Source organism: Oreochromis niloticus, linkage group LG11 (genome assembly GCF_001858045.2).
Source record: "Oreochromis niloticus isolate F11D_XX linkage group LG11, O_niloticus_UMD_NMBU, whole genome shotgun sequence".
Lineage (NCBI taxonomy): Eukaryota > Metazoa > Chordata > Actinopteri > Cichliformes > Cichlidae > Oreochromis > Oreochromis niloticus.
This window is the reverse complement of record NC_031976.2, coordinates 23,879,172-23,900,853: the sequence shown is the minus strand read 5'-3', so window position 1 is coordinate 23,900,853 and position 21,682 is coordinate 23,879,172. Positions and strand designations below refer to the sequence as shown.

Genomic DNA, 21,682 nt, shown 5'->3' with positions numbered 1-21,682 from the left:
CCCTGTTGACAAAACACTGGGTTGATAACTGAATAAACCTGCTGCCTCCATTTGACCTTAATGTGATGTTTGCTTCAGGGGAGGATTTAAAAGCTGCCGTTTCAAGGCTCTGGGGACTAATGACGAGACTGCTGCTCGTTTATCAGCGTAGCGTGGCTGTACATTTTTAAACCAATAAGCGAAACAGTAGATATCAGCGACGAGATAGGACCGCAGGACTGTGGGAACGACCGCTCGCCTTGCGAAACACAAGAGCACGCTTCACATGCTTTCTTTAAAATAAATAAATAAGTCAAATAAAACCTGTTTGTGCATCGTCTCTGCAACAGCGAAATCAGTTTTCTTATCTCATACTTCCGAGATCCAATCTGTGCGAGAATACTACATTTTCACATTACGCCGTGTAATTTTTACTGCGTTGCTCTGATAAGACTAGCGGGATCACGAGGGAAGGCTGACTGAATTGGAAGCAGTTGGTGTGCACACACGGTTTTTGAGGAGCACGACTCTGTGCCCGGCTACCAGAGTCTTGACAAGACCCTGTCACAACAAATTCAATTTCCTTCTGTGAATTGGACATGACCTTGTCAAAGTCAGATGCGATGAGGACGCAACACGTCTGCGTTTGTGTGTATTAAAAGCGGTGTGCAGATAGGTAACAAAAGGAACAGAATGCTGCACGCATGTAGCACGTGCTGCTGGAGCTGGGAAAATGTGTGAAGGGAGACACGCGGGCAGTACTGCCAACAAAACCGGCTCGACATTTCGCAAACTGGGGGCAGAGAGGACACGCAGAGGGATTAGCGGAAGGAACGGAAGGAGAGAGGTTTCATGGTGCGGCCGTGTCGACAGTGCAAGCCCTAAATGTTTTCAATATCACATAAGGGCACTGCATCATCCACCATTCAATGCCAGATCGATAACACAAACCACCTTCCACCTCGCAAACTACATTTAGACACATTAAGGTGACTGCTAATGAGCAGGAGAGTGTGTGTGCGCACAAATATATAGGGACACGGTGAGGAGGACGCAGTCAAGGGCCTCGGTGCTTAGCTGCACAGAGATCTGCTGAGTGCACTATGGGGATGGTTTCAGAAATAAAAAGGATGTGACAAAGACAGAAGAAAGAGGAGAAGGATGACAGAGGGAGGTTACAGGCCGGGAAACAATAATAAAAAGAGAAAGGTTAGTGGAGGTAGTCCTTTACTGTCTGCAATGAAGGCTCTTTAGTTATTAAATATGTGCTTAATGCTTTGAGAGCGTGAGAGAGAAGAAGAGGGGAGGGAGGTGCGACTAAATTACAAATGAGCTGATAATTCCTGGCCTCCCTGGTTCACTCCCTCACACAGTTTTCTGCAATCCTCCTCCAGCACCTCTGCCAAGACGCTGCGGTGTGGAATTTGAAAATGTCGACAACCTCAACCCCCCACTCGCCGTTCTGCCTCCGCTGCTCATCCTCTGTGATTTTTCTACAGCAGGGTCACAGAGACACCCATCTCCCAAGCCTAGTTAATTAAGAGGATTTCATTTTAAAGAGTTTGGCTGCCTTTCAATGGATCTTCAATTGGAATTACCGCTCATTCTCTACGTCGGCTGAGCTGGAATGGGTTTGACCTGCATCCCCCTAAATTCCATCTGGGGTTTGTCAGGAAAACGAGATAGAAAAATGCAGATTTGGCAGAAGGTATCTTGACTAATGGTGTGGAAATGTGTGTGTGACTGGAAAAAAAAAAAAAAAAAAAATACACTGTATACAAGATAAGCTCCTGGCATGCAACTTCAGCAAATGCTACAGTCTTAAAAGTCTCCATTATGTAGAAGCATGTGGGTGGGTAGGGTACATTATGGAACGGTATCTTGCGTCGAACCTTAATCAGTGCGTGTGCACATGCACGCAGATTTGATGTAGATAGGAGTTAAACCCAACAGCTCCGCCAAGAATATCATCGACCCCAGCACGGTTGTGTTTTTAGAAACCCCTTAGCTGCACCATGTATATTAATAACGTTTGGCATTCCTTCCAAAAGGAGGATTTCTGCTCATTTTCCTTTGGATCAGATGGGACTGACTTCAGCCGTCTGGCAACCCTCAGAGCCAAGCACAAACATGCCGGCTGGGGGCTCCCAGTGTGACCTCCATCCACCCAGCATGTACAAGTCAACGGAGGAGAGCAGGGAGGGATTTCAGACGCAGAGCTGCTGGCTTTGGCTCTCTTGTAATGATAGTGGGTTTCCTGTGACAAGTTGCAGGATAAGCCTCGTTTAAGGCATTCAATTAAATGAGCATGGAGTTGGAGAAAAAAAAGGAACTCCTCACATCTGATGTCTGTAGAAGATAACAGGGTTGCTGATGAGGATAACACTCTTGCCTTCCTGAAACAAACAGTAATGCACACATGCAGTGTCATCCCGTGATGTGTCGCCTCCGCCCTATTATTGGAATGTCATCTGACTTACAGTGCAGCCTCAGGTTACTTCGCCCATGCATCACCAGCTAGATGTGCACACGTATCTGTGCCTGCCTCTGCGGTATACTATGTGGCCTAAAACGCAACAAGATGCAGTGGCTCGCGCGCATCGACCCCCTCTGCTCCGCTCCATCCATCCAGTCTAATAATATTTGCCAAGTCAACAATAAACCTGATGGATCTTTTGTGTCTGTGGTCACTGGTAATGAAAACTCTACAGAGCAAAGTAATCTCACTAAAACCTGATTTATCAAAATAGCTGTATACCTAAAATCCGGTAAAATGTCAAGGATCAACAATTTAATCAATTTAGCTACCATATTGGTTTTAAAATGAAAAGTGCCTTGTGCTAAAATGTTTTCAATACGTCTGTTAAAAAGCTTCACATTCGTCACAGTTTTATAGTGGGATAAGTGGTGCTTCATTTCTGAGCGACCATTAAATATTGCCACTAAACTGAAATCGCCCCCCCCCCCCAAGAGTCCTGCACCTGGAAAAATAAAAAAAAAAACAACAAGTAATATTAAAAAGCTGTCTAAATCATTAGGCTCATCTGGTGAAATGCCAAACCTTCAATCATTTCACAATTTTGTTATTCAAAATTAATTGGGCCACATTTGCCAAACACTGCCCACGTATAAAGGGAAATACAATGACTTGGCATCACTCTCATGTCTCCATTAAGCCATAAATTCAAGAACACTTTTATGTCTGAATCAACAAACCTTTAATGGCGATCATAAGCGAGAGGAAGACGTTATTGATGTGTCATTTAAACAGGAACGCTCACCGAGTATGCGTGTGTGCGTGCGCGTGTGTGTTTTTACCAGCACATATCACAGTGGGGACGAGATTTTCTTTCACACGTACAGAAGCACACACCTGACCTTTTCAAAATCCTTCTGACATTTACGGTGCTGGTGCAAAGGGGTGAGGACAGCTCATTTACATAATGATAGGACCAAACCTCAACAGCCATTAACACAAAAAATCTAAACCCAGACTGAAAACTCCTCGCTCCACTGAGACTAATGAGATACTAAGGACTTACTTTTTTCTTCCCCTTTATTAGCATTGAGAAAAAAAAAACTCCTCTCATGATCCATCAATTACATTCCTCTTAATAGACAGACTCTAGTGCTCTTCCTCTGTTGTGATGATGAATTGTTCCAGACTTGGCAGGAATACACTGTTTCACACCATGTGGAGGGGAACTGTTAGACCTAACAGTCTGAACTATTGCACACCGAGGACTGCCAAAAGAAAGATCACTACATTCGAGTCAATCAGTATCCACGCTAAGTACGTCTGTGTGTGTGTGTGTGTCTGTGTGTGACTGGGCAGTTAATGATTGTGAACATGCTGTGGTTTTTTCACTACTTTGATATTCTACTGTATAATCATATTAGCTGGTGTGATTGTAGCTGTAAAAAAAAAAAAAGGAGTACAGCTCTGAAATCCTACAGTCATGACAGACTATGGTAAGGTCATGTGGTTTATTGTCCTGTCTGGCTGCATGTTGTTCCTGTCATAAACAGCACAGCCTTGAGTGCGAAGAGAGGTGGGGGGAGGGAGGGAGGCCATCTGAATAACCCAATCACTACCATCACCCACACAAAAGCTCTGGACAGGAAAGAATAAAAGACAGCAGAAAAAAAACAGACGGAGACAAGAACAAGGCCTCTGTATGTAGTGGACAGCAGAGGTGGGGGAGGGAGCGCGTGCTTGGCGGGAGGGAGGGAGGGAGGGAGGGAGAGAGATTTTAAATGACGGGTGGGAAAGAGGGGAGCCAGGGCGTCGCCTGTCTTAATCAGTTGCTGCCTGTTGCGTTTTCCAGCCGATCCAGAAACTCAGCCACATCAATCCAACGCACAAAAGCAGCAGGCTGCTGAAAAGCCACCTGTTTTTGCTTGAATCTGAGGAGAGTCGTCAAGAACGGCTTTGCATACTTTTCTGAATGCTTCCAGGTATACAAAAGATTAAAAAAACACAACAACAATGGCTTATTTGTGAGCAGAGAAGGACAGAGTCTCTTCCCCCAGCCCTGACCCTGCATGCCCACCGGTTTCTCAGGCGCCCAGCCAGCCACCCCCTGCAAACACGCAGCTTACTCAGCCATAAAGACAATACTCCCACAGCCTCATACTCCCCCCACTTAAAAAAAAAAAACCCAAAAAAAACGAACTCCCCCTCATGTAAGCCCACCGTTCTTCCAATAAAAACATCTCCTTGGTAATGGGCCAAGCCTTTCTGACCCACATCCATGGTTCGTGGTGATCTTGGGGGTTGGTATTATAGTTCAATTTCAGAGCTTAAACTGAAATATTACAGAAGCCAACATAATTAAAAACCTATCCAATTCAATATTGAATTTTTACATTAAAGCTGGGCCATGTTAAATTGAAAACTTTGCAGAAAATTAATGAACTTCTTTCACTCTCAGATTGAAGCTGGAGAAGTGGAGGTAAGTGGTTGCCGTCAAACCTCTAGAGGGAAAAGTGAAGGTAAAAATTGCAAAAGGAGACCAGTAAAAAGTTTCAGTTCCCCATAGCATATTAAACAAAAGGAAGTCAGACAGAACCCCCTTTTATTTTAAAAAAAAAAAAAAAAGGGGGGGGGATACTAAAAATGAAAAGAAAAAGCCACATTTGTGCTTGCACAGGGAATGCCTTACTTTCGTCCTCACTCATAAATATGTAAAGCCTTTTGTTTTGTTTTCTCCACTTTTCTCCCTCCACTAAGAGCACTTCATGTTCTGTAAAATGAAATCGGACAAAAAAGGTCCACTGCATGAATAACTCAAAAACTGCAATTAAAAACACCACAACCCGCTCACTATTGAAAATGTATACTGTAGCTGTGCCAGGACTTTAGATCTAGTCCTACATTCTTGCCCCAATTACAGGGGGAAAAAAAACAACAAAATACCCGGTCTAGTGAGGAAAGGCAGCGAGAATGTTGAACTGGTTTCCTGCATCATATTCATATGCTAATAGGTTAAGTGCATACCAGGAATATTTTCCCTCATTTTTGGGAAGCCATGCGGTCGCGGTACCTGTACGATACCTGAGCTCAAGCAGACAGGAAAACAGCTGAATTATTAACGCGAGCAGGCGTGGCCAGTCACTTTGCTTAAAGTAATAGACGCCAGATTACATTAAAAAAAATCCAAGTGGTGCGCTGAAAGAAAATCATGCGCAAGTTCCATCTAGATATTAGCCAGAACGGGCTATGCGTTAAGTTGTCCAGTTCTTGCCCCCTCTGTCAGTTTCAGTGTACATTAAGAGCCGTTTCCAGACCAGTTTTCTTCAATGTGTGGATACAGGAATGAAAAGGAGCAGGGAGGGGGGCCACTGGGGATGAAATGGGCTTTAAGATGGGGAAAGGAGTACGAAGGACACTGAAACAGCGCCTAGGTTTAAAGAGGGGAAGTCACCAATGAAGCGCAGCAGGCACCTCGCCTCAACACCTTGCTCCACAGAGCCACACCTTATGGAAACTAAACATGGCGTTGAGTCACCGACCGAAACTCGGGTCAAAGACCGATGGGCCTGGTTTACGATCAAAACCTCAGAGAGAAATAGTTAAAATAAAGAGTTCTCTCTCTGACCACCTGACTTCACATTAGTATAGTCAAAACTCTGAGAAAATCCGACGAGTTAAAGCGAAGAGTTAAAGCGTCGCCTGTATAGAAAGCGAGGAAATCACCTGCTGGATTTTCTTCGCCCGTCACCGCCCTGACAGGTGGTAGTCAGGTTTAAATGGGTCTTCTCCTAAATTATTCAAGCTCGGAGAAGAAAATGGAAAGCAAGACTGTGTCGGCAATGAGCTGGACACCACTGACTTGTTATAAGTGATCTTTTCTTACCGTGCTGTAGAAGTATCGACGAAACCAAGCAGAGCAGTCCTATCATTTTTGTGCATTCAGGCCAGATTCGGGAGTCATGTCTCGCCATGGTTGATTACGGTCCGCTAAAACCCCAGGCACGAAGGCTCGCCGAAATAAATAGGGCTTTGAGAAAAAAAAAAAAAACAACTTCAAATAAAGGTCAACTTCGGAGTAAAATCTCACTCAATCAAAGAATAAAAACTTGTTTGGTTACAGGACAGGTCAGGAGCCCGGCAGAGATTCTTGTTTGAAGTGTCCCTCGGTCGTCTTTAAAGAAAAATGTGCTAAAAATGAATGGAAATCCTCGTGAATTCGCTCTGGCAGCGCACAGGTGAATAGTTCCCCTCCGCCGGTGTTCAGGATGTGAAGAAGTGCTGCTTTCTTTCTCTTTCTCTCTCTCTCTCTCTCTGCTCCAACAACTATTTCCTGCGTGTGAGCGCGCGGCTGTCGAACTGTGTGTGTGACTGAGGTGATGTCATCAGGCGTCACAGTCCTTATCCCCCCCACCCCTTCCCGAAAAAAAACAATTAAGATTAGCGATGGCAGGCGGGGGGGCTCAGAGAACAACTTGTTGAAATTGCTGAAAGAATTTTTCCCTGGAATACAACCTGCACCTAGATACCATCCAAACTACGCAGCGGGTTTTAAGTCAAGGCGAATTTATTTGTACAGCCCAATATCACAGATTTGCCTCATGGAGCTTTCCAATCTGTTCACCACACAGCACCCGCTGTTCACAGACCCCCGATGATGAACTGTACCAAAGAAGAAAATGGGAGGAAAGACACCAGAGGAGTGATCTCTCTTCTTTGACGGGCAGATGCGCAGTAGAGCTGGTGCGTAAAGAACAGAGTCACACAATTTATGTGCTTCACTTTGAGGGGGAGATTTATTCCTTCAAAAGCATCAGAATGATACCGTTTTCACGACCCACTTCCAATTTTAGGGCACTGCCAATAAAATAATCTCACCAGCAATTTGTGTAGGCTACTAATTGTTGCCAACAGAAAAGTGACTTACAACCTAAAAACCCCCCAGAAAACAAAAAAACAACAACATAAAGTTGGCTTACACAATTCCTCCGAGTCATGATGAAATAAAGCAGATGATGCTTACGCCCTCTGCTGTCTGCTTCTGCGCACAGGCGTGACATTAGCTCATATAAACCCCAGAACAGCAGATGCCAAAATCAATAAGCATTCATTAATGAACGACAAAATACAAAACCAGTGGCAGCCACAAAAATCAAATCACAAGGAAACAGCTTCTCATGTATCTATTTGCAGACTCCAGCACACTCATTGTTGATGAGATTTTTTTTCTTCTACAGAATAACTTCCAATTCATTTTGCCCTATTTTCCTCTGAAGCAGGGTGCACACTAGCATAGCAATGGCATTATCTGGTTTAGGTCTAATCCCTATACCCAAGTGTTTTACAGCCAATGTAATTACATCTCCATAAGTCCCACAGTTTAAACCGTGTCGCCTTCTCCCTGCCATTCTCTTCCTTTTCTCAGTTCCCCTCAAGCTTTTTATTTTCAGACTATTTCTGAGATGCAAATTCTGAAGACGCTGATAATGATCAGAGGTCAAGCAATGGTGTGCACACCCGAAAAAGAAAACAAAAAAACAGCTGTAAAACATATTTTTCTTTTAGACTTGTTTCCTAAAAAGGAATTCATTCCGCCTCCTGGCTGTGTAGCACAGTGTTAGAAGACCAACACAGTCATGGGAAGTGAGCGAGGACCACCCATACCTGCACTGCTGCTGCTAAATCTTATGCATTCATGGGAGAATAGGAGCTTTAAAGAAAGTCGCCACCAAATGGAGGGTTTCATTCCTTTTCCTTCCCATACTCATCCATTTTTCATACCCGTACCAAATCGACCTTCACACCTTCCACTTACCAGCCACTACCCACTTTCTTTACACAGTACCTCAACTCCTTTTTTCTCACCATCTCATACCCTTACACATTCCCTTCATTTACACTTCACTTTTCCCCCCTTCCTCATTTCTCCTTCCTCCTTCCCTTCCTCTCTCCCTCTTCCCATGTCATTCAGTTTTCTTTGTCCACTCGTCCTTCACTCCTTGCTGCTATTCATCCCGTCCTCCATCCTCATGCTCTCCAGGGGTCTGTGGCAGTGATAATGAAGCGCATAGTTAACAGATATTAGCTCATTGGCAGTGGCTTCATTAGACAGAGCCAAGGCTTATGGTGATTATTTACCCATAGAGGAGGGGCCACAGGATCAGCACCACGTTCTTTGTCAGCAGCCACAGGCTTCTTTGAAGTCACACTGTCTCTGTTCCCCTGCAACACTCTCTCACACTTCTTCTCTCCCCAGGTTTTTTTTATTCTGTCTGAGCACCTCTTCTTCCACATTTCTCCCCCTCGTGCTGCTCTTAATTTTTTTTCTCTCTTTCCCTGTCATTAGACACCCACAATACATATCTACTTTCTCTCCCTCTCTCTCTCTTTCTCTATCTCTCTTCACCGCCCCCATTCACCCAATGGTAATTATGGAAAAATCTGTAATAGTGCTCAGAGGAGCTGATAATACCTTTAGCTTAATTAAAGACATTTATGGGATGTAAAGACATGTAGCCTAGGGGTTGCAGTGCACCCACACCAACCCAAGCTCTTTATTTCTCGCTTTTTCATCTCCCTCAATCCCTCACTTTCTGTTATTCTTATCGTTTTCTCGGTTTCACACACACATTGTGATACGCACATGAGTACATGCTCGTTCCTTTTGTCAAACTCGGCGTTGGGGTCAGAAGTTCTGTTACTAATTGCCCTGAAGTTCAGCTCGGAAGTGTTGTAAAACATCGTACACCAACATTATGGTAATGCCCGTGTATGTAGTTTATCAGCTCCATGCACACATACATGACTGGAATAATAACAGTCTTTTCCTGCTGATTATGTCCGTGCTGGTTGCTCCATATCCTGTTCGGCTCAAAGATGTGCAGCAAAGTTGTTAAGATGCCACTCAGGCAAACCAATAATATTGGAGGATGCAGAAAAATACTTCTTGCTGTTCTGAAGAAGAGTAAGAAAGGTCACAGTGTCAGAGACGGAGACAACTGGTGCAGTGAGAGTGGTTTTTCTTTTCTTTAAATCTGTGATGGAGGCTGGTTTTCTCACCTTTATTCTTGCTTCCTTCTCTGTGGTATATTCTTGTCGCGTCAGCATCACAGGTACGAACCGATTTCTGTGATTTTTGGAAGCACATTTTTTAACTGTACTTGAAACTATTCATGCTGAAAACACTGCCTTCATTTCCCAGCAATTACAGCTTTTGTAGTGCAAACTTTAATGAATTCACATCTCTGAATGTAAATTATGATGATGAGTCACACCTAGCGAGGCTTGTTTTGTTGTCCCAGAGGGTCATTTAAAAAAAAAACAACTTTACCTACTGTATCTTTTACCAAGTTAAGAAGAAGGAAAAAAGCTTTCTTCTCTCCTTTTGCTGTTTTTTGTCGTTTTTGCCACCTGGTCCTGTTTACCTCGCTGTTTAATCCTATATGCCCACAGTTATCATAAGATGGAAAAATCCACAGTATTTTTTTTCTGAAATGCATTTTAAATTCATTTGAAGCCAATGTGGTGCTTTAGTAGTCTGTTTTACATAAATCGAGTTGTTATCTCCCGTAGTCTTTTTAGTGCAAAGTTCTTTTTGTTACTATCCATCCACAGCAGCTCTACAAGGAAATACTGTACCGTCTGGGGAAACAAAGAGAGGAATTCTGTGCTAAAAAGACTTTGAAAGATAACCATTATGTATGACTGACTCTAACAGCAGAAGCCTCATAATAGCCTCAGCTAAACTCATCTAAATCATTTTTACTCATAAATAGGGATGAGGATTTACTGTAATAGTTGCTTTTACTCTACATATGGCCATGTGTAGAGTCATTTCTTGAGTTGAAAAACATAATCCTGTCCTTTGCGCACAAGATTAAAAAAACTCGAGCAGTAAAGCAAGACTATATTTTCAATGCATTTCAGCTTCAGGAATGAATCTTTTATAATGGCAAACATGTCTATTCCCCTTCAGATTGGAACGATGTTGTGGTGGTCAGAGAAGGAATGCTTGCCACACTGATCTGCAATGACACAAGTGTGAGAGGGGCTGTGACCATTAACTGGAAGGTGAAGCTATTTTGTACAAATGAGTGGAAACTGATCATGTTAGCCAGTGCAAATGAGAGGATCTCTGGAAGTGCCTTGAAGCCATCCATGCAACTGACTGACTCTAACTTTAAAGACAGTGGGGTTTTCTCACTGTCTTTAAAGCCCGAAGCAGCAGACATTGGTTTCTACTCATGCTTGATACGACAACAAGAGAAGATACTCAAAGAGGAGATTATCCTTTTAGCCATCCTTACAGGTATGAATAACAAGACGTTATAGTGCATTTGAAAGATACTCCTACTAACATGTCATCAAAGACTTTCAGATTTATAAAGTATGCATATGTGTTTATACAGATCTATAAATGATTAAAGTTCCCCTCCAGGTAATTTGTGAGATCTAAACACACTCATCGTTAAATAATAATTTTTGTAATGCGGTTTTCAAGAATTCTCAGCGTGGCTGCATGGCAGTGCAATGGTTGGCACAGCAAGAAAGCTGTAGGTTCAAACCTCCTGCTTGATTACATGAAGTTTGGATGGGGTTTCCTCAGGTACTCCATCTTTTTGGTGCTTCTAAATCAGCTGTAGGTGTGGATGTGAGGGTTCTTCTCATGTTTACCTTCCCTCCCTCCAAATTCAGTTCAGTTCTGTTTATATAGCACCATTTCTCCAAGTCACCGCAAAGAAATTTGCATTGTAAGTAAAGACCCTACAACAACACAATCAGACGACCCTCATGAGCAAGCAGTTGGTGATAGTGGGAAGGAAAAATGTGGTCTGTCTTTATAGTCCCTGTCAGACCATGACGAGGGCTCGAGCCCACCACACCTAGCAGATAAGCAGTTAAGAAAACAGATAGATGAATTTCCAAGTGTTACTACAGGACACAAGCTGCCACTGAAAAAGTCTGTTCTCAGTGTTTGTGGAGTCCAGGCTTCAATTTTCCATATCACCATTGTGTGTTTTACCTATTGGACCAATGACTTCCAAAGTAGTTGTGATGTCTGTCCCAGATCAGTCCTCTGGGTACTCATCTTTAAGATCACATTTTAGGTACACTCAGAGAAACTTTCCACTTGAAGAGTTTTCATGTGTCTCTGAACATCCATCATTCTGTAGAGTCCCACATCCAGGAGAAGAAACACCAACTAAATCTTTTAGTGGAGGGAGACTTTAACTTAGTTGTTTTTGATTTTTCTGCGCTTCGGCTCCTCCATGCTGTTCTTTCCTTTTCTTTTAAATATCTCTATGTCTTTTTTTTATACACAGTTCGTCTTCATAACGCTGCATAACTAAAAGAATTTGATTTGCTTGATTTATAAATTACAGCAAACATGTAGGAAATGATCTTTTCTGCAACCGCACTTTTATTTCGTAACATCTGGCACATCTTCTTAAGTCAAGTAGTGCATCTATATATGCAACTCGGTTTTCACTGTTTTATTTGAACCTTTAATCCACTGCATTCCAGAGGGAAACACTGGACTTTAAAACCCACTAGATTTATGTTGATAGTTACTCAGCAGATAAATAATTTACTTACAATCGAAATGAGCCTCACATCTTCCAGATACAGCAATAAAAGGCTGTTTTTGCCCGCCACAATGAATGTTTGTTTAAATGCCTGGAGAATTAATGGCATTTGCACAAATTAACTCTTTCCTTTCTGATCTCTAGTCAGTGTCTTCCCCGATGTACCCATTCCTCAGCACAGCACCCTGCGGCTGATTGCCAACATCACTCCTGACTTTGCCTTCACACAGGTCACCTGGGCAGGACCTGGTGATATTACACTGAAGAGCGAAAAAAAGTTAAAGACCAACACTGTGGCCAAACTACCGCAAGTTTTGAACAACGACGATGGTGCTTATGTCTGTATGGTTTACCCCCGGGGTAACAGCAGCAGCCGTCTCTTTCCTTTCAATGTGGATGTAACAGTTGCTGGTAAGGCTGACTGGAAGAAGAGAAGCCGTGCAGAAGCACTACGAGCTAGAATGCATTTGTTGTTGCTTTTATTGATGGTGCAAGTGGGCATCAATGCCAGAAACTCCAGCAACAGCATTATTTATTTAGAAGTCTTGTAGCTACAGTTCTTCAAAGTATTTACTTTTATAGACCAGTTTCAAGACTCAAAAGCAGAGTGTAGATCTGCACTAAAATCCAGCTAGTCCTCCTGTGAATATTATAGTTGCTACGTTTATGTATTATTCATTATTTGCTTTTTGCCCCCCACCCAACCCCGTCCCCACAGCTGACAAAGTGGCCTCATTCACCAATATAACACATGGTAAGTAACTCTGTAACACCAGCAGTCTGAAAGTCCTGTGTCAGCAGCTTGGTAATCAGGCAGAGCAGAATGCAAGAGCAGAGCTGAAGAAGTGACTCTCAGCATATAAGAATGTAATCCCTATTGTTGAAGGAATTTTTTTCCCTACTCTATCTCCATTTTCCCACTTTCTTGCTATTCTGTTTATAGTTTCTCTACCCCACTCTTCATGCATCCACTTTTTAAGTCTGAATTCCCCATCCATGTGTCTTCTTGGACAGTAATGTCTCCATATCTGTCCTCCTCCACCCTTTCCTGCAGGTCCTCTGATCTCCACTGCCATTCAGGCTCACACATCCTTCCTCTTAACCTGTCCTGGTGTCGTGGGGGACTACGTGCAGGTGCACTGGGTTCCTCCAGACACCAGAAATCAATCTAATATGAAGAAGGTGTTCAATTATGACCGTTGGAGGGGTACTCGAATGACTAATCAAAACAAGAAACTACAGATGGCTGGTCTACCCTACAACTCAGAGGCTGGGAGCTTTTCCTTTCTGCTTACCCCTGACTTGAAAGATGGTGGCCTCTACGTCTGTGAAGTCTTGCTCAATGACAACATTTTCAGCCAGAGGACGTCGCTCAGCGTGCTGAAAGGTACAGATCGGGGTCAGAGGGAGGAGGCAGTAGAAAGAGGTGGACTGGAAGGAATGAAACAATAGGAGCAGCTCCAGTGGGTCACTGCAGATTAGGACTGTTGGTTTTAGTGTAACGTGTGTTAGAATGACATAAAGGATGCTGTTATGCAAGCATCTGTGATAAAAGAGATACATGAAAAGACAAATTGTCTTTATTCTCCTTGACACAGATTCTAGAGAGATTTTAGTCTTTTAAATTTGCTGGAAGAATTTAAGCGCTGCCTTCAAAATATATTACTACCACAAGTTTGATAAACAGTTGATGTATGTATGTATGTATGTATATATACGTATGTATGCATGGGTGGATGGATGGATTTTATTTGGTCTTTTAATCATAAAGTATGCCATATGTTTTTGTGTTGAGCTGAAATCCTGCAAAGGCCATAACATATGACTCACTCATCATTTTCATACTCATCAATTCATTCAGTGACCTTTCATGTAATCGCTGGTGGCATCTCCATTTGTTATATTTCTCCACCTACTTATTCTGTTTATATTATTATATTTTATCATTTTTCTGTAGTCTTTTAAAGCAGTACTTTGACATTAAATGAAACCTGCTTATTCACTTTTGTGCTCGGGGTGACATTATAGATCAAAATAACTTGCTTTGTTTAGCTTAGTATCTAACTGATGATTAACACAAATCTTTTTTCGGCTTGAAAATTTCACATTTACCAGGATATTGTTACAGAAAAATTCAAAATATAGCAATACACAAAAAGTAGCTACAGTGATTTTCCAGACAATCAACCTCCTTCTTTTTCATGCCACAATTTTAGCTGCCATTTTTTTAGTTAATGCCATTGTTTTTATCTTTGTCGTAGTTCTAAGTTACCCTGGATGTGGGAGGAAAACCTTTTAGGGTCAAAAGAAGTTGGTCCTCTTTTGTTGAGAACTGTCTAGTTTGCATTAGACTGTGAGGTTAAGCCCATTGTAACAACGTAGATCAGTCTAAAATATGTTAATAAAATCAGCCTCATTGCAGCATCTTTGCTTGCTGCACAATAAGTCCGAGTATGTTTAAGGCTGTTTGGCAAACCTTAGATATTATTTCACTGGAAAAAACAAACAAACTTTGTTTAAAGTCTTTATACTAAACTAATATAAATGCCTCTTTTGTTCCTCTGCTAATACATTTCATAATGACACTGGACAATGGTGTTGAACTTACCATGTAACAAAAACCATATAAATTGTGAAACTAAACTATGTGCAGCTCAGTTGCAAAGTCAGTGCAGGCTCAAAGAGTGCTGTAGTGAAAAGAGACTTCCTTCCAGGAGGCCCGTGTCAAGGTGTCATTCCTCCTGCTGAATTGTCCTTGAGCAAGACACCAACTTTTTCTGTAACCCAGTTCAGTGTTCCTACAGACGATGCACTCTGACTGCAGAATAAAGGAAGAGAAAATCTCCTGCAGCCACTGATAAATGACATTATTAAAGGAATACATTGACTTTACACACATGAAAAAGAACATTTGCTCAATTCATAAATTTAAAGGAGGAAAAAAAAATCAAGCAGAGTGCTTGTTGATTTTTATGAGTGTGCCTTGGGGAGTTTTCACCCTTTGCAGAAGCACACATTCTGCACCCACATTCACCAAAGCTAATATGCACGCATACACATACCATGCCCTGTCATGGTGGCCTTGGAGGGTTTTACTAATCACAGTCCCCTTGGCATCCATCACAGTTGTCCAGACATGACCGGCCGATCAGTCACTGTCACTGTCACCCTGCTTTACACATCTGCATCCCATACACACACACATCCAACCATGCACCACCCATGCACTAATCATGTGATGCATATATTTTTACCCCACCTCATTATAAGTATCATTATGCATGATTATACCTGCTGCCCTCCCACCAAGGCTGTAGGTGGCCCACACTGATCACGCTAATCAAGAGTGAAATGTGTGTGTTTTTTATGTGTGTGTGGATGGGGTCTGTGGAGCTTGATTACACCCAGATGGATTCTCATTCCACTTTGATGAGACACTAAACATCAGTCACAGTCAAGCGATGCATTAGCAGCAAATCAAGTTAATGAATATATATTATTTTGACCCTTCTCTGAATTGTTCTTTGTTTTTCATATCACTTTCCTTTTACCTCATTACTCTCTATCTGTCCTTGCCCTTTTCTATATTCACACACTACCCTTTAACACACCTTGTCTCCCCCCCGCGACTGCCTTTTCTCTAACTCATCATTCCTATTGACTTCCCTTTATTTCTCTGGTCTCGTTCTCTTCCCGTGCTGCCCTCCACTCATGCGCTTATCACTCTGCATCACCTCCACAGTTAAAATCAAGAAATATTCCTCAAAGATGGAGTTGATCTGCCTCTACTCGGGGCGGTCCCAGGTCCGAAGAGTCGAGTGGAAGCATCACAACGAGAGTCGAAAGCTAAAGATGTCAAGCAGCAGCCTTGGCACCATCACCACCAGCCTGCCCTTGCCCATCACCTCTGACATAGCAGGAAACTACACCTGTGTCCTCCACCTGAAAAATGGGCAGGCCATTCAGGCAACACAAGCTATCACAGTGTCTCCAAAGGTTGTGAAGAATTTTCCCGAAGGTTGGTGTGTTTTCTGATTTTCTTTAGGATCGCTATTATATAACATACACAACAGTCCTGGCAGACTTCCTGTCTGCTTGGGGATAATTAACCATGAATGTGGATGCTTCCCGGATATCTGCTCCACGAAGCGTTCTATGGCGTATTTAAGCCAACCCCAGGTCAGCTCGTCTGCCAGAGAGCCTCGGGTTTACAGAGACGAAAGCTCATGACAGATACCATATGTTATGCTTTCTTAATGTAGCTAAAGAGGTCACAGGTCAAAGCTTCTGTACAACAAGTCTTTGTGATAATATCCAGCTGAATAACTTAATGCATTGGATAATATTCTACTCTGCATTTTGTTCTATAAAATATAAAGCCATATAGGCTATTTTTTTCTCATCAAACTCACCCAGCTAAAATCTGAGTATAAGAAGACAAGACCTTAGGACATCTCCTCCCACAAAAACTAAATAATTCAAGCTTATTGTATTGGTGGCTGTGGAGGAGCACAGGAGGATGTGACAGTTGAATGAATCCCTTAGCAGAGATGAGTTCACTCCCCATAACCCAATACATCACTTGGGTTGAAGGCCCCCAGAGCTCATCGTGATGCATGCTGATGGTAAAGCTATAAGAATAATGCACAGGAAAGAACGAGAGTTGGAGGGTGAATGGCAAGTAGGAGAAGAGATGAGGCAGCAAGATTTTGTCTGATTGGAGTGGTCAGGTTGTGATACATATACAGCTGCAAGACAAAGTTTTTGGACTTTTTGGATATTCTGATGATAAGCTAAGTCATACTTATAGACAAACACAGTCTGACTCAATATGTAGCTAGAAGTTGCACTTTTTATGCACAGATTGAGCACACTGAGTAAATATTTAAAGTCTAGGCTGAGAAAAGTTAGGGAGCTTCTGTGCTCAGGTTAGACTGGAAGTGTGGGCTGGAGATGTGCCTCTTCTTACTAAATAAATGCACACAAAGTCAGGTTACTGGCAAAGTCTGCTCTTCTCAAGAAAGACTGGTTTGAAGCAACTCTCACATGATGATGTCATCAAGGAAGTGCATAATGCTAGAAAGGGCTCCAAAAGCATTTCTCTCAAGACATGGGTGTTCATCAGTTTACAAGAAAAACTGTCTGCAAGCGAAGGAAAATCAGGACTGTAGCTGCTCTCCCTCGGAGTGGGCGTCCTGCAAACATCACACCAATTCTGAGTTCTGACCTCGACCCAGCTGAGATGTTGTGGTTTGACCTGAAGGGGGCTGTTCAATCAAGATGTCCCTAAAATACTGATGAAGTAAAACAAGAGCATCTCAAAGATGTGCAAGTCTCAGAAGCAGCCACAGGAAAAAATCCGCTGGAGATTGTTGTTGTTAAAGGGGGTTCAGCAAGTTAATAAATTCAAGAGTGTAACAACTTTCAGCCTGCACTCTGGCTGGTAACTCTGTGTTTGTTATTATTTTTAATCAGATTTGTCTATAATTGTGACTTAGATAAAGATAAGACCACATTTTATGAGTAATCGCCTCATAAATTCTGGTAATTCACACTATTTCTTGCAGCTGTATATAGAATAAATATGACAAGCGCTGCATTTTTCCAGCATGTCACAGGGAATTTAGACTGAGCAGAGTGAAAATTCAAATAATGTGAGTGTTGGATGACCTACATTTTTTTTTCTGTTGAAAAGTGGCAGACTGCACAAACACAGCAATAGTGCAAGATAGCACAAAAAAATCAAATCATGGTTAATAATGGATAATGTGACAATAAGTAGTGACAGTTTAAGGTTTCTGAACTGTTTTTTTTTTCTGGAAGACATCTCGGGTAGCATCATTTTTGTGCTTTGAGCGGGAAGTAAGTGAAGCAAGTTTTTAGTGCAGCAAACAACCCATATTTATATTTATAATTTTAGGATATTAACTGAAATGTAAGCCAAGCAGAGTGCATGGTGTAGGAGGTAAAATAACAATGCACTGTCAAAATTCTTTCACCGGTGGCACAGTTCAAAGAATGCAGAATTGAACCAATTATTGTGCTGAGGAGCACACAACATACTTCAAATGTCAGGGATTTTCTGCAGTCATTTTCTATCTTCAGTTTGTCCATCGTTTGCAAAGCATTCAAGCAGTTCTTCAGTCAGCCTCCTATCAGGCACTCCTCCCTACAATTGCAATAATATAAATCACTCCCTACCTTATTTGAGATTAAATAGACGAGGTAAAGAAGAAGTGGCAATGGGGGAAAGAAATAGTATAGATATAGAGGAAGGTGAAAGAAAGAAAGAAAGAAAGAAAGAAAGAAAGAAAGAAAGAAAGAAAGAAAGAAAGAAAGAAAAGAGGACAAGTGGTCATGAGAAACTGGGGGCATTTACGCCTCACTTCACTGTGCTCAATTACCATAATTCATGCGTTAAAGCTGGCATGGAGAACAGAGCAGGTCAGTCTTGGGGTCAGCTCTCACTACAATATTCCATTAGCAACCTCTACACTCACTCACCAATCAATTACACCTCACACAGCACATAATGATTGATTATTTTGAAGCTGGCTAAAAGCTGAGACACGGGGGCTAAGGTGAAGCCCAAGAGCCAATCCCCTTTCAAACTAAATTTGCGAAAAGTTGGTGAAAGTGAACTTTACTTTTCACCTGTTTTCTGTCCTTTGGAGAACCTTAAATGAAGGAGTTAATCATAAATTCTGCTAATTATGTAATTACATAATCAGTCTTTGCAGCGATTGAGAGTGAATGAGGCTTCTCTTGTGTAACCCAAAGACGTTTGTTAGATCTTACTGTTTTGTGCTCTGTCTACAGTTGAGTAGACAGACAACGGTGCGCTTGTTCAGGTGCACTAATTTACGCAATCTCTGTGGAAACAGGCGCCACCCTGCTGCTTCCCATGTTTCCCGGTGGCTGTGTTTTGCAAGACTGATGTCACCGTCATTATGCAAACAATCCTGACAAGTTTGATCGCACGCATGTGCTCTTCCCACAAAATTTGACTTGTACAACAGTGAGCTAATGTTGTGCTTATGTAATGTTTGTGATAATCATGCCTACGCTTTTAAACCACCTGTTTTTCAATACTGCATCGGCCAGGATTGGCTGAAAGACTGCAATCCCCCATTGTTTGTCAGTTTGCCTAGAAGCATTTTGTCGCAGGGATCAGATGTCAAGGGAGTGCAAAGAAAAGCATCTCCAGACTTTACCTACATCATATTTAGAAAATGAGAAATGGAATAATTAGGATTTCGTTTTTGCATACACAGCTTTGTGTGGAAGTGGCATTTTGCTGAGTTTTTGTTGTTTGTTGTAATGATCAGAGAGTATCTGGTCTCCTTGATACTGCTGCTTTCCGTCTTCTCATCCACGCTTCAAATTGACAGCCTTTACTGTCCAGACGGAGGGTCTGTCAGATCGATGTCTTCGAAGCTGCTCTACAGACTATTCATTCTGTCTCGAGTCTCGATTTCCTCGCCTTATTTCACTGCACCCTTTGTCTATGACTGACAGCAGTATGATGCAAATGCATGTAACGTGTTCAGGAAATTGGAAGTGCAAAATGTCCTAAAATATAGCTCCAAGTGTTAAGAAAAAAAGGTTTCCCCCCCTGCTCGACTAGAACAAACTGGAGAGCAAACAGCAATAAGTTCCTGGACAGCCTTAATGTCATTCAACCGCACACCATCACCGCTCTCTGAGTTTTATATTAGCACCGTTCTTGGAAAAAATCATGCTTCTCTCTCTCTTTTCTCTTTCTCTCACTTTTTCCTTTTGTAGAGAGTGTCGATGACACCACCTCCTCCCTGCACCCTTCTCTCGCTGCTTTATTACTCCTGGTGCCCCTGGTTGCCGCAGCTGTCGGTGTGTTGCTATGGAGACAGAGACACATTTCTGATCGCGGTGAGTCTTCCGGCGTTTTCTTTTTTGACAGCTTTCCGTGTTCCGTCCATCTTCGGCCCCTGTTGGCTTCCACTGAGTGATCTGGGCCGTGACATCCTCTGGGGTTGTTGTAATGAATCTGCCCCCCACCCCACTCCTCCATCCCTGTGCAGCCGAGTGTGTTTTTTTTTTGTGTGTGTACACTAGTAACTGTCTTTTTGTACTCAGGTATCGAGCAGTCTCTGTCTGTCCGCTCGGGTGAAGCAGAGAACATCTATGAGAATCCTGAAGATATTAGACAGGTGATGAATTCAACTAAATACCTCCTGATGATTTTTGCCCTCATCTTCCTCTCTTCTCCATCGCCCCTCTGGTATTTGCTTCCCTCCCCCTCCCCTCCCCCTTTACCGTCTTCTCTCTATAGTGCACTTTTATGTTTTTCTTCCCTCGTCTGCTTCTGTTTTCCTCCGACTTCAAGTGTCCCTCCCTCTCTGTCACTTGATGTTCATTAAACCAGTTTTTTCCCCTCCCAACAGGCCCCTCCCCAGGGTCCAGTCTACATGGTGAGTTATTATGCGCTCACACACATGCAGGCACTGTGCTTGCATGTGTCTGTGCAAGTAACTGTGACACACACATTCACTAGTGCATACAAAGTCTCATTCTCTCTATTGCACCCTCCCTAAGCTGTCAGCAGATACGTCTTCCTTCTCACTTCCAGTCTTCTCCTCTAATCTATCAGCCTTCTCTCAGATAAACCCATTGCCTATCAACTGTCACCCTTACATTAGTGGTATTAACAAATCAATCTCATTACACACCAGAGGGACATAAATCTGGCCTGAGTACATCTCTTTATCCTTCTCCTCTCTGTCCCACTCCTTCTCACGCTCTCTCTCTCTCTCTCTCTCTTTTTCCCGTTTCCCCTTTCTTCTTTATGTCAGGATTTGAAGCCAAGAGGAGAGGATGATGTCTATAAGGAACTGGAGCGGTAAGCAAACACAGTTGCATCACCTGTGTGTGCTTTTGTATGTTGTGTGTTTGCACTGTCACTCATGTGCCCCTCACATTCTTCTCACACTCACCAATCACCCCAGCCTGAAAATCACTCTGACACTGTGGCATAATATCACGCCACGCGCTGACAGGCAGCACTCCTTCACCCATGTGCTGTTGTTGCGTGGGCTGTCTGTGTTTGTGTTTAAGGAAGAATAAAAGAGACTGGGGCACTGGAGATTTTTGTGTGTGTGTGTGTGTTTGTGAGTGTGTCTTTGCATTCTGTTTTCAGATACGAACAGTGTCAAAGCTGATCACCTACCCACATCTCCCCCGTATCCAGCTGTCACATCCGCTCAGCTCCCAGCTGCTGCAGAAGGCCTTTTTAAACACAAGTAACGGCTAAATGTCAGAGTTTGGATTTAAAGAAAAACTTCAGTGCTTTAGGGACATGCTACACAATTGTTTAAATGGTTTACTGTATTCTAAGCTATTGTCAAGTAGTAAAGTTAAAACATTCTTTACTTGAAATGCTTCAAAACCTGTCACGCATGTATAGCAGTTGATACAGTATCCTACTACTGTATGTCAAATGATCTTTTCATGAATTTCCTTGCTGTCAGTCATATTTGCTGTTATCCAATATTATAATCTTCTGCAAATAATATGTGTACCAATAATTTTATTTTAAGTAATATGTATACTAAACTTTTAAATAAAGACTTTGGCTGTAATTCTTGCCTTTATTTCTAAACAAGAA

At 42.4% G+C, this 21,682-nt stretch overlaps 2 protein-coding genes across 5 annotated transcripts in view; one reads left to right on the top strand and one right to left on the bottom strand.

Moving 5' to 3' along the window:
- Positions 1–6,813, bottom strand: part of si:ch73-22o12.1 (nectin-2) — an 84,327-nt gene extending 77,514 nt beyond the window's left edge. For 2 of the 3 annotated variants that reach the window (XM_005455513.3, XM_005455514.3), the window contains exons 1-2: positions 6,574–6,803; positions 6,339–6,482 (exon numbers count right to left, since the gene is read on the bottom strand). In XM_005455513.3, the coding sequence (XP_005455570.1) occupies positions 6,339–6,426 (88 nt within the window). In that variant the 5' untranslated portion in view covers positions 6,427–6,482; positions 6,574–6,803. Of the gene's footprint in view, positions 1–6,338; positions 6,483–6,573 lie in introns of all 3 variants that reach the window. The other variant, XM_005455512.3, reaches the window with a different exon arrangement.
- Positions 6,814–6,906: 93 nt separating this feature from the next.
- Positions 6,907–21,656, top strand: g6fl (g6f-like). Of its 2 annotated transcripts, none has more exons than XM_005455511.3 (11): positions 6,907–7,195; positions 10,428–10,760; positions 12,184–12,450; positions 12,758–12,793; positions 13,094–13,426; positions 15,782–16,057; positions 19,825–19,947; positions 20,155–20,228; positions 20,463–20,489; positions 20,871–20,917; positions 21,215–21,656. In XM_005455511.3, the coding sequence occupies exons 1-11, from the start codon at positions 7,180–7,182 to the stop codon at positions 21,234–21,236; spliced, it is 1,554 nt and encodes a 517-aa protein (XP_005455568.1). In that variant the 5' UTR covers positions 6,907–7,179; the 3' UTR covers positions 21,237–21,656. The 2 variants fall into 2 exon arrangements, with proteins under 2 accessions (XP_005455568.1, XP_005455567.1); XM_005455510.4 differs by lacking the exon at positions 6,907–7,195 and adding an exon at positions 9,340–9,564.
- Positions 21,657–21,682: the final 26 nt, after the last annotated feature.

What these genes read in the sequence shown, in the direction of transcription:
- g6fl (XM_005455510.4), top strand. Translation starts at nt 9,492, where the DNA reads ATGGAGGCTGGTTTTCTCACCTTTATTCTTGCTTCCTTCTCTGTGGTA. An exon ending in TGTGAAGAATTTTCCCGAAG is followed by an intron (nt 16,058 to 19,824) that starts GTTGGTGTGTTT and finishes TTCCTTTTGTAG; the next exon opens with AGAGTGTCGATGACACCACC. An exon ending in CCCAGGGTCCAGTCTACATG is followed by an intron (nt 20,490 to 20,870) that starts GTGAGTTATTAT and finishes TCTTTATGTCAG; the next exon opens with GATTTGAAGCCAAGAGGAGA.